The sequence below is a fragment of the Marmota flaviventris genome, chromosome 10, assembly GCF_047511675.1.
Source record: "Marmota flaviventris isolate mMarFla1 chromosome 10, mMarFla1.hap1, whole genome shotgun sequence".
Lineage (NCBI taxonomy): Eukaryota > Metazoa > Chordata > Mammalia > Rodentia > Sciuridae > Marmota > Marmota flaviventris.
Genome location: NC_092507.1, coordinates 19,852,887 through 19,865,325, shown reverse-complemented (window position 1 = coordinate 19,865,325; position 12,439 = coordinate 19,852,887). Strand labels below are relative to the sequence as shown.

General features: G+C 51.9%; 1 protein-coding gene across 1 annotated transcript; it reads left to right on the top strand.

Moving 5' to 3' along the window:
* Positions 1–2,750: 2,750 nt before the first annotated feature.
* Positions 2,751–10,166, top strand: Tent5b (terminal nucleotidyltransferase 5B). The gene is made up of 2 exons (XM_027937476.2): positions 2,751–3,148; positions 8,300–10,166. The coding sequence occupies exons 1-2, from the start codon at positions 2,888–2,890 to the stop codon at positions 9,317–9,319; spliced, it is 1,281 nt and encodes a 426-aa protein (XP_027793277.1). The 5' UTR covers positions 2,751–2,887; the 3' UTR covers positions 9,320–10,166.
* Positions 10,167–12,439: the final 2,273 nt, after the last annotated feature.

Sequence of the window (12,439 nt, the reverse complement as noted above, 5' to 3'; positions counted from 1 at the left end):
AGGGTGATTCACCACGCACGCATCTGCTAATTGCTCTTCCTAGCCCAGACAGAAGGGAGGAGAGAGAAAAAGAGACCTCAGAGTTTCCTTAGAAAACTTGATTCAAGTGCATAGGGTGGACACAGCTTTAACTGGCCCCCAGGAGGTCCTGTCCCCAGCACTAGCTAGGGTTTCCAGCCCTAGCTAGTCCTCCTGCAGTAAATCCCTCCTGTTTTCTGTACCCCAGTCTCCCATCCAGAAATTGAGAAGAGAGTGAACAAACTTGTTGTGAAAGGCCCGCCCAGCTGGGGCCTCCAGAGTCTAGGAATGGGAAGCCTTGTGCCTTTTCTGGGGCCCTGGCTGTCTAGGGACAGGCACAGGAGATGGGGCAGAAGTGGATCTGACAGACCCAATGGAAACATCACCTTGTTACAGAGTTCTTCCATGATCACAGCATCTAACAATGTACATTGATTTCCCTAGTTCTTTCTGTCTCTCCCTCACATACAGCATTATTCTCTCTCCTATGACCCTATTTTATTTTCTTCTTATCACTATCTGAAATGCCTTAATTTTTTTTTTCTTCATTAGTGTCTTTCTACATTAGGAAGTTCTAGAAAGGATCTAGGGATAGAGTTCAGTGGCAGAACATTTGCCTACCTAGTATGTTCAAGGCTCTTGGTTCCATCCCAGTATGGCAAAAGGAGGGCAGGAGAAAAGAAAAAAGAAAGCTCTAGAAAGACAAAGACTTTGCCTGCCTATCTCACAGCCTAGCTCAGCACCCAGTACACAGTAGGTACAATATATATATACACACACACTAAAGAATGAAAAAATGGATGGATGGATCTGGTGGGTGGTGCCAGGGCTGTGCCAAGCATGACTGTGATCTGTGGCAGCTCTTCTAAGAGGAGCACTTGGAAAATTGGGCTCTGGAGTCAGGAGACCTGAATTCGAGCCCCATACTGCCAATTAGTGATTGTTTGACCTTGGGCTTATCACTTGATTTCTCTAAGCCTCAGTTCCTTCATCTGTAAATTGGGAATAATGATACCACATCCTGAGGTATACTTTTAAGAATTAGAAGTCATTATGTAAAGTGATCTGGACATAGTAGGTATTCAGTAAATATTAGGTTCCCTTTTCCCCTTCCAGTGCTGTGGCTGAATCTCAAGCTCTCTCATCAGTAGCCTCAGGAAGACTTAGGGTTAGAGTTTGGAGACTGGACTCAACCTAAGGAGATTTCTTATCTGTTGTTTATCTTTCAACAGAAGGTAAAACAGGCTGGGCCTGGTGGCATGTAAACCCAGCTACTAGGGAAGCTGAGGCAAAAGTATCAAAAATTTGAGGCTAGTCTGGGGGAATTTAGTGAGAACCTGTCTCAAAAAAGGAGTGGGTGTGTGTTGGAGATGAATCTCAGTGGTAGAGTGCCCCTGGTTTCAATTCCTCAGTGCTAAAAAAAAGAAAAGAAAGTAAAACAGAATAGCAAGCAAGGACTTGGACTTGCCCATGGTCACATGGCCAACAGTGGTACAAGCTATAAGTCACCTCTCTGAGGGCCAGGATGCCCTCAGGCCTCCAAGTTGAAGATAGACAGGGGTAGCATCTTGCTTGAACTAAACTCCAGAATGGCTGCTCTGATCTGAGAGTTAGGCTCCTGAATTCTAGTCCCTGGTGCATCAAGTCAGGCTGGTAACCTCTGCGTGTAGTTTACTCTTCTAGGTCTTGGTTTCTCCTTCTGTAAATTGGTCATATTACTCTTTCACAACCTGCTTTACAGGAGAATGGGAGAATGTTAGGAAAAAGATATTTAACTTGATATATTACTAGGACAATTATATTTAAGAAAAAATATTGTAGTGATGAATCAGGTGGCCTCAATTTCTGAATTTTTGCCACAGTACATATATTTAAAATCAGGAAAAATGATTAATTCAAAAGTAACCATTACAATAAGTCTCACCTTCTAGGCTTTATAAAGTGGAGAGAAAAACATGTAAACATGGTATCCATCCTCTAGCCCTAAAAATGTCCTAGGTCAGTATAGGCGCAGCGGAAAGAGGATGCTCTACAGATTCTATACCCGTGGACCACGGTGACACTCACTTGCTGTGGGAGGTTGGAGGAACCACTCCCACTTCAATTTCACCGAACCTAAACTGGTACTTGAACGCTGTTCATACTTTGATTTGCAAGGACCAATCAGGAGAGGGAGCATCTACCCGTTATACACAGAGTGCTTTACCTTGCTTCTCCTCTGGAACACAATTGGCGAGTAGGAGGAACACTGAGCAAGCGGCACGATTTCTTCGGGCTTCTGAAAAATAGCGGATGAGCAGGACCAGGCCAGGCGATTCCTCAATTTCTTCCAGCGCAAGAAGAAAAACAAACAAACAAACCTCAGTGGTCTTGACTCTGCTACAAACTAGTGATCACTCCCCTGCCTTCTGCCCCTGAAGGGCACGGTCCCTTTAAATGCAGGCCCGCGGGGTCCAATCACGTTTAACCGAAGTTCTTTGAGGACCAAAGGAGGGAATTCAGCCTGAGCGGGAGGGCGGGGCAGCGGCGTGCCTTCCAACCAATCGGAATCTCCTCAAGGAATAGTGACTCACCTGCAAAGTTCTGTTGACCAATGGCAGGGAGGCCTAGAGGCGGGGCGGTTCCCACTGTGTGACAGATACCCGGACCAATGAGCATGTCGCCCGCGGCCTATAAGAGTCCGCTGAGCCCGGCACCGCAGGCTCTAGGGTCGGTTAGCCGTCGCCGACAGAGGTGTGCCCTGGGTTTGCCTCGCTGTCGCCCCGTCCCTGCATCCCCGCCCCAGCCTTGGCCCCAGCCAGCGCTCTCCTTGCCCTCCTCCCCTTAACCACCCCCCCGGTTTCTGCCGTCGGGGCTCGGGGCCGGGCGAATGATGCCGTCGGAGAGCGGAGCTGAGCGCCTGGAGGGGGCGGCTGCGCAGGTGGGGACGGCCGCGGCCTCGGCAGTGGCCACGGCTGCCCCAGCAGGCGGCGGCCCCGACCCGGAGGCCTCATCAAACTCCCCCAGGCACCTGAGCAGGCTGGCTTGGCCACAGGTGAAGCGGCTGGACGCGCTCCTGAGCGAGCCGATTCCCATTCACGGGCGCGGCAACTTCCCCACGCTGAGCGTGCAGCCCCGGCAGATCGTGCAGGTGAGAGGGCGCTGGGCGGGGTCAAGGGGAGTCTATCCCTAGGCTGGAAAGCACCAGGGTCGGTTCGATTTACTGGGACAGTCGAGAAACTGAGGAACGGGGACAGGTGCTGTAACAATTGGACACGTCTTCTCTGTACCTAATAAACCTTCCCCACTTGGATTTCCCGTTCCCCCTCCTTTGGCGGGGAGGAGCCCTAATTCTCCCGGGACTACTCACCCAGGCCTAGGCTAGGAGAGGGGATGGAGGGACTCTCCGGCCCTCAGGCACTCTTCCCCCGGTAATATGCATGCTTGGGTCCAAAATAGCTTTTCCTCCTCCACCCAGCATCTCTGGGCCTCCTCCCCCTTCACTCTTTCAAGGTTTTAGGGGCTCTGTCTTTGCACTCCCACAGCCCTTGGCTTAAGAACCCCTGGCTAAGTGGAAAAGCCCAGAAATCCTCGTCAGTGACTTCCTCGATGTCACTGGGGTTGCGGGGGAGAGGAGATTAATTAAGTACGAGGCCAGACCTGAGACTCCACCCCCGAGGGCAATATGAAGTGTCTAGTTTTAGATATTCCTTTTCTCCCCAAGATTGGAAAAGTTGGCCATCCCAAGTCTACCCCCATCTCTCCCCTGAAGGACAGATGAGAGAGAGAATTATGGCATCCTCTCTCTCCTTCGAACTTCTTCCCTTTTTCTGATTCTCAACTCCGGAACTGCTCTTTCATCTGTATAGCCCAGGCATGGTTATGTTCTGAGCCATAAGAGGATGGTAATTATTGTACTCATGTTATAGCTGAGGAAACTGAGACCTCAAGAGGGGCACTGAGCTATCTAAGGTTACCTAATGAGTGAAAATCAAACCCAGGTAATCCTGGACCTTCCCAGGAGAAGGTTGCTGCAGGTTCAAGGTTTTCCCACTTCTCTGGCTCTCAAGCTGAAGGTCTAGGTCTATCAGGAGGCCCCTGATGGGGGTGGGGGGATCCAATGCTGAGTGTCCCGATAGCTTTTCAAACAGGCTAGAAAAAGCAGGCCATTCTCCTGCCTCCTCCACCTTACCTCCTGCAGAGGGGGAAGGGCCTGCTGGGGGATTACCTTGCCCTCCCTCCCAAGGAACCAGGAACGGAGCAGTAGGGGGCCGGCAGATTTTCCTAGGCTGACTCACAGGCAGCCCCAGCAGAGCAGAGGCATTCCTCAAGGCTCCCTGTCATCTGGGTGATTGGGAAACCAGCCAAGGCTTTTCTCCCTGGGATGCAGGGTCAACCCTGCCCTCCCCCAACCCCTGAGCATCACTGTGACAGCTCCCCTGTACAGGATTCAAACTGTGTCCGCTCTGTTCCCATGCCCTGTGCAGGACACTAGGGGCAAGTTCTCAGCCTCTCTGCCTTCAGGTGCTCCTGGCCAGGTCAGGGAGATTGCAGTCAGCAGGACCTAACTTCACCATGTGGTAGTGGTACAGTGTCGTTCTCCGGCACCCCCCCCCCCCCTCCCACACACACCAGCAGCAGAGATATTACAGACCAGGAAGCTGTTGGATGTGGGGTGGAGACTTCAGAGCTGGACTGCAACTGAGGTTGGACATCTGGGTTCAGGGCCTGAACTTTTGTCAGTTGCCTTTGCTGGGCTCAGTGCCCCTGTCTGTCAAATGGGGATGGATTAGACTGCTTGCCAACACCTTTTCTGGTTCCAAACTCCAAAGGGAACAGGTGTCTTCACCTGGCCTGTTCAGCCACCTCCACAGGGAAGAAAGTCTGTCTCCTGGCAAGAATCTGCAGTTGGCTGCTTCAGAAGCTGTCAGGGATGTAAGCAAGGGGTGGGGACATGGGGAAGGGAGGGAGGTGCTGGTCAAAACTTCTCATCAGTGCTGAGTTCTCTTGTGGCTCAAGAACTGGAACTGTTCTCCTTCTGCACCCCACAGGCTTTGCTCTTGAAACAATCTGAGCAGTAGAGATGTGATCCTTACTTGTATCTGAGCTGAAGGGAACTCCCTCTTATAAGAGCCCCCTCCCCCACCTATAGCTCTTGGAGAATTGGTTCTAGTTAAGCTCAGCCACTTACTAGCTATGTGACCTTGGACAAGTCCTTTGCCTTCTCTAGGCACAGAGAATTAAACCAGGCAGTCTGAGCTCCCCAGCTGCAGCCATAGGGCAATTTTGCAATTTTGTAAGCCTGCTGGCTGACAGTGCCTATCAGTCTTCCTGCAGGTCTCAGCAGCAGCCCTGAAGCAGAACAGTTCTGGGGAGGGCCTTGGCATAGGAGAAAGGAAGGTACAGTCACTGCCCCCTCTGTGGCTGGAAAGTCTGATTCAGGAGGCTGCAAGCTGCCCTGCAGTCCTTGGGTGTGGCAGTATCTAGAAACTGCCTGCCAAACTGGCTGTAGTCACACCTGGGAAAGAGACAACAGCTGCTGGCTGGCTGACACAGCTGGCCCCATGGCCCTGACGCAGGGGATTTAATGAGGGTACTACTACCTACTCACCAGGACAGATGCCATGCCCTTGGGTGGGCACCAGCCTGGGAACAGGAGCTGGCACTGAGTAAGGCCCAGTCAGCTCTAATGGGACTCAGGGAGGGGGTTGGTCTGATCTGCAGGTCTGGCAGTGTCCTTTGACTGAGGTCTTTGGCCCCCTTCTCTTATTGGCTTACCTGGGCACTGCTTCCAGGTAGGTATGAGTTAGAAATCCCACAGGCTGGTTGCAAGGACTAGCCCTCTCTGGCTAAGAGTCCCCCAACCCCACCTTCCTGTTCCTCAACTACTCTGGCTCTGGGCTTCAGTGATTTCAGGGTTACTCTCACTTTGAAACTTGGGAAGGGAAGGAAGATTAATTAGTCTGTGCTCCTTCTGAATCCTGGGACTGGAGGAAGAGGATAGGCTGGGCTGAGAATGTAGCTCAGTAGCAGAACAAATGCTTAGCATGAAGAAGCCCTGGGTGTTCCATTCTAGCACCAAAAGTTTTTTTTTTTTTTTTTTTTTTAAAAGAGGATGAGGGTGCTCAGTGGTGCACACTTGTAATCAGAGTCTGAGGTAGGAGGATCATGAGTTCAAAGCCAGCTTCAGCAAAAAGCAAGGTGCTAAGCAACTCAGTGAGACCCTGTCTCTAAATAAAATACAAAATAGGACTGGGGATGCGGCTCATTGGTTGAGTACTCCTGAGTTCAATCCCAGGTATCCCCCGCCCCCCGAAATAAAGGACAGTCTTTGGAGCTAGTCATACCTGGGCTTGAAGGCACCTCCATGTGATGGAGAGCAGGTGACTTTGCTCCTGTCTATAGCACAAAAGACGATAAAGATCTGTTCCCCATGGTTATTTGGTTTGGTTTCATCCCCCCTATGTTGGGGATTGAACCCAGGGCCTTGCAAAAACTAAGAATGAGCCACTACTGAGCCACATCCTAGCTCCCCATAGATTTTAGTCAAGTGCAATGCCTGGCCCTCCCTGAGTACCTAACCACTGTACTCCTCTCCTCCACCCTACCCCTGGTCCTGCATGCTTCTGATGGCCAGTTACTTACGCTCCATTGCCATGACAACTCCCGGAAGCCTTCTTGGAGGGAGCCGCCCGCCTCAGATTGCCCCACCACGGCTTGCCTCCTCAGCACTTAGGCGCATTCTTTGCAGTAATTCCCTGGGAGGCAGGCGAACAACCACCCAGAGCTGGGCGCTGACTTGGCAGCAAGGTGGGGTTGCAGAGTCACTCAGAGCAGGAATGCTGCCTGGTCACTTTCAGGACAGTGTGTGAAGTACTTTGGGTGCTGAGAACACCTACGGTCTGACCCCAGCTTTTTTTTTTTTTTTTTTTTAATATTTATTTTTTTAGGTGTAGATGGACACAACACAATACCTTTATTTTTATGTGGTGCTGAGGATCGAACCCGGATCCCTCCCGTGCTAGGCAAGCGCTCTATCGCTGAGCCACAATCCCAGCCCTGACCCCAGCTTCTTTTCCCCACCTGTTGCCTTGAACTGGGGAGATGCCCTGAGCTAAAGGACCAGGTTCAAGCAGACTTAGAGGTTTGCTTGTGCTGTTCCTGTACAGTCAACCCTGGGACTCTCAGATGGGTCCTCCATCTCTTCCCAGTTGGCGTGGGAGGCTTCTGGAGGCTTTACCCCTCCCCTTTCTCAACAGTGAAAAGGTCTGGCCTTCCAGCCCTGCTATTTCTGAATGGCTTCTCCTTTGAGCCTTAGGTGTTTCACCATCATAGGCCTCAGTTTCCTCATCTGCAAAATGAATATAGTGTTTGCCTCATTGGGTCCTTATAAGGATGAAATGAGTCAAAAGAACATGCATGACTTGGCAATGCAACCAGTCTGGGTTCTAGTCTCAGCCTGTCTCCTCTGTGACCTTGGACATGTTTCTTACCCTCTCTGTCCACAAGTCCCATCTGTGGATTGAAATAGTAATGCTAAACATAAGATTATCATGAGGCTTAATGTGGTAATGCATGTGAACTGCTAACTATATTCCCAGAACATTTGAGCAGTTAACACAGTGCCTAGAACAATGCTAAGGATTTTATTTGCAGTTTTCAATAGTGGTAGAGCTCCCCTGGGTTCAATCCCCAGTACTAAAAAAATAGGAAAGTCCCCATCTTAACTACCTACCTGAGTTACATCCCCGGTCCTTTACATTTTGATTCAGGGTCTTGCTAAATTTCTGAGACTGACCTTAAACTTGCAGTCCTCCTGCCTCAGGCTCCCTAGCAGCTGCGATCACAGGCATGCACCACCACACAAGGCTCTGTCTAAATTTAATTCCTAGCTTTTCTTTCACCAATTATGTGACTTTAGGTAAAACCTGGTCTCTCTGTGCTTCTATTTCCCCATCTGCAAAGTGGAAATAATAGTACCTACCTCATTGGGTTATTGTGAGAATTAAGCAAATTTATATCTTAACATAGAAAGTGCTTCGATCAGGTCCTGGTGCTTAGTAAATTCTGTGCTTGTGTTTGCTCTTACTTGCTCTTCTGAGTCATACCTTCAAATGGATCATTCTCCAGATTTGGCAAATCGAGGCTTTCAGAAAGGGTTTGACTTTCCAAAGGCACAGCAGCTGGTACATGGTCAACAGTAGATGATGATACTGTAATGATTACCTCGAAGTCCTGCTTGCAGACGTTGGGAGGCCAGGCTCCTGACACTGCTCTTTACTGCCCTTCTCTCCCTCTGCAGGTGGTCCGAAGCAGCCTGGAGGAGCAAGGACTCCGCGTGCACAGTGTGCGACTGCACGGCTCAGCCGCTAGCCACGTGCTGCACCCTGAAAGTGGCCTGGGCTACAAGGACCTGGACCTGGTGTTCAGGGTGGACCTGCATAGTGAGGCATCCTTCCAGCTGACCAAGGCAGTGGTGCTGGCCTGCCTGTTGGACTTCCTGCCAGCCGGCGTGAGCCGGGCTAAGATTACACCACTCACACTCAAGGAAGCGTACGTGCAGAAGCTGGTGAAGGTGTGCACAGACACAGACCGTTGGAGCCTCATCTCGCTGTCCAACAAGAGTGGCAAGAATGTAGAGCTCAAGTTCGTGGACTCTGTGAGGCGACAGTTCGAGTTCAGCGTCGACTCCTTCCAGATAATCCTAGACTCCCTCCTGCTCTTTGGCCAGTGCTCATCCACCCCCATGTCTGAGGCCTTCCATCCAACTGTGACAGGTGAAAGTCTGTATGGGGACTTTGCAGAGGCCCTGAAGCACCTGCGGCACCGCGTCATCGCCACACGCAGCCCTGAGGAGATCCGTGGCGGTGGCCTCCTCAAGTACTGTCACCTCCTGGTGCGGGGTTTCCGGCCACAGCCCAGCACTGATGTGCGTGCCCTACAACGGTACATGTGCTCCCGCTTCTTCATCGACTTTCCCGACCTGGTGGAGCAGCAGCGCACGCTGGAACGCTACCTGGAAGCTCACTTCGGCGGGGCCGATGCAGCCCGCCGCTATGCCTGCTTGGTGACACTGCACCGGGTGGTCAACGAGAGCACCGTGTGCCTCATGAACCATGAGCGCCGCCAGACACTGGACCTCATTGCCACACTGGCACTCCAGGCCCTGGCTGAGCAGGGCCCAGCTGCCGCTGCTGCTCTGGCCTGGCGCCCTCCAGGCCATGATGGAATTATGCCAGCCACCGTCAACTACTATGTGACCCCTGTGCAGCCCCTACTGGCTCGGGCCCACTCCTATCCCACCTGGCTGCCTTGTAACTGACTATGACCCTGGCCAGAAGGGACTGGACCTCATGGGCTGGGGTGGGGTCACCAGGAATATGTGAGGAAATGGCGAGACAAGCAGGCTGTGCCAGCCAGCCCAGCACTCCTGCAGGGTTGGGCCTTCGGTGGAACATGGCAGACTTCACTGAAGGAGGCCTCTGTGGGCTTCAGGCCAAGCAGATTCTTGGCAGGAGGACCCTTTGGTTACTGCACTGCATTTTTGGGTCAGCATGATTGTGGGGCTACTTGTTTTGAGGGTCCATTGCCTTTAGGAGACAAAGCAAGTTTAGGAGGTAGCCTCAATGTTCAGCACCCTGGGTTTATTTCCATGGCCTAGAAAGAATCTTTTTGACTAGGGTCAGCCAGCCCAGAGACTGGTATGTGATGAGGGTGTCTCACTTTGGGTCAGGCTGAACCACTGAGTCTGGTGGCCCAGCCTGGCTAATCACTTGGGGGAGGGAAACTGAGGCATAAGGCAAATACCTGGGTTTGGGGAGGGAGGGTTTGACCCAATCTCCTGAAACCCATACCCCAAGCTGTGAAGCCTTCCTCTTGAGGGGCGGGGAGTATGCAGTGGGCCCGAGGTGTACAGCTAGGAGATGTAGTCCGACCCTCCCAGTGTGTCCTTCTTTCCCTTGTATGGTGAGAAGCCCTGCTTGCCTGGGAGCTTGTCCTTTGGAAGGTGCTGGGCCAAAAGTTTCACTGGCAATTTGAGTTGTCCCACCCCACTGGCTTGGCTAGAGGACTCTGACACGCGGGGGAGCCCTACCCTCACCTCCTTTTCCACTCCTCTGGGTTCGTTGCTATTTTGCACTGTTACCACCTACCAATAAAAATTGTCTACACTGAGCCTTGGGAGAAGGATCCTCCCAGTCTGAGTCTGGCTTCTATCTTGGGAGAGGAGGTGGGGTCTGAGGTCTGGACAACGCTGCAGGGTGGCCCCGCCTTCCCTCTGCACCAGCCCCAGCCTAACAGCTTGTGTCTTCCAGTGTCCTGCACCTGCAGCTTGTTGAGTCTAGGATTCTCTCATTAAAGATGAAATGTTTCAATTGCCCAGGTTTCCTACCTAGGGTCCTAGGAGGCCCAGACCTTGCCTCATACTGCAATACCCAGGGCTGCTTAATTCCAGCTCTGCCCAGAGCAGGTGGGGAACTCACTGGGTGAATCTGGAGTGAAGGACCCTCCAGTAATGGCAGCTGAGACTGGGGGGACTTCTTGTGTCCCCTAGAGTCCAGATAGGGTCCCCCATCTAGGAGAGTCTCCTTCAATCCTCCTCCTTCCTTTCCACCTACAAGTGCTCTGAAAAGCAGGTCCCCTGGGAGGGACAGGGTCTTTCCTTTCTGAACCCAGCTGGGGCCAAGCCAGGTTGTCTGGGGGAGCTGTTCCCCCAGGGCATCAGCCACTCACCCCTGGACGCTGCCCACTGTTTACCTGGTCTCTTTGATCCAGGGATTGCAAAGCCCTTAATATATTTAGCCTCATTAGGGGCCTCTGAAGTGGTGACTTTGATGGTTCCAGCCATGGTGGGGAAAACAAGGCCCCAAAGGAGACCTCAGGTCATCAAGGTGAGTCCAGCCACCTCACCTATTCTGTGGGTTCCTGCTGGGTGCCCCAGCTCCTTCTGCTGGGCTCTAAGGGGCTGGGAGGGCACTCACAAGGCTGTTCTGGCTTGATGACAGCAAACAGTCTCCCAGCCAAGCCCACCCAGCTTGGGTCCTGCGAGGGACAAACTTCGTCCCACCTCCCAATTTGACCATTTGAACCTGGGCATGAGAGGGACTCAGTGTAAGCAGCAGGTTCAGGTTGTGGGAGTGGAGCTCACCTGGAGGTGCTTGTTTTAGGAGGTGAGAAAATCAGAAACCCACGCAGCACACACGTGTACACACTGCATCTAGCCTGTGGGTACAGGTTACTGCTCCGGTGTTGGGACTACATCAGACAAGACAGATACCCCTGCCTTTGTGAAAATACATTCTAATGAGGTAGACAAAATAAATCCTGTGGTCTTAGAAGGTCAGGGATGCATAAAGATATATATAGCTAAGCAAGGGATTGGAAGAGCTAGGGTTTGCAAATTTTAAGACATCAAGGTGCACCTCATTTAAAAAAACGACATGGGTTGAAGCAAAGACATAGGCGGTGGGAAGCAAGCCACAGGACTGCCTGAGGAAGAGTGTTCCAGGCCGAGGGGACTTGTGGATGTACATGTTTGCACGTCTGAAGGAGGGTGCATGTGCTTAAGGGTATCTGGCTGCCCCTGGGCAGTGAGTGTGCTCGCTGGTGCCCATGTGCCTGTTTGCACCAGCATGAGGGAGCTGGGGCGTGTGAGACAGGAGTCTTCAGGAACAGCTGCTATCTGGCCTGCGCTTTACTCCAGGCCAGGCACGAGGCCAGGCACTCGACTCCGGTCTTTCCAATCATTCTCATTCATCTTGCAACTCCACAAGAGAAGAGCAAGTGTTTCCACTTTACACATGAGAAAACTGAGGTCAAGGAGGTCTGTCTGACTCCTCTCCCTACACTGTGATTTCATGTGGATGATCATGATGGTGTCTCCTGTACATATATGTGGCAGGGCATGCTTGACATTATTGTGACATTTGTCATTTTCCTATGATTGACTGGCATAGTAGTCTGCCAAGATGTACATTTTCTTGCCATGGCTTGTGGTGACTGTCCTGGACCCACAGTGGCAACAGCATGCCTGTGGGTGTGTTCGGGAGTGGTGCAGTTTCCGGGTTTGAGAAAAACACTGACTCAGTGGCTGACATTATTTCTCTGTGGACAATTCCTGCAGCGACCTGATATGTCAGGACAGGTGGGAATCAAGAACTAGGATCAGAGCCAGTGAGGAGCTGAGGGAGGAAGCTCCTGTCCTCCTTCTTCCATCTTCTCTGGAGCAATAACAACCCACCTAGGCTTTCCAGAGGGAAGAAACAGTGCTATGGCTGGCCCCTCCAGATCCACTCTCCATCATTCTCAGTCCTGTCCCTGGGGAGGCTGCCATCTACCCAGGGCATCAATGGCTCCCTTGTTCCCTGGCTTCCTGACGCTTGACAAGAGAGGCCCTGAGGAGACAGGAAGGAGGAAAGGTTTATTCTCCCTGGTCCAGGTTGTC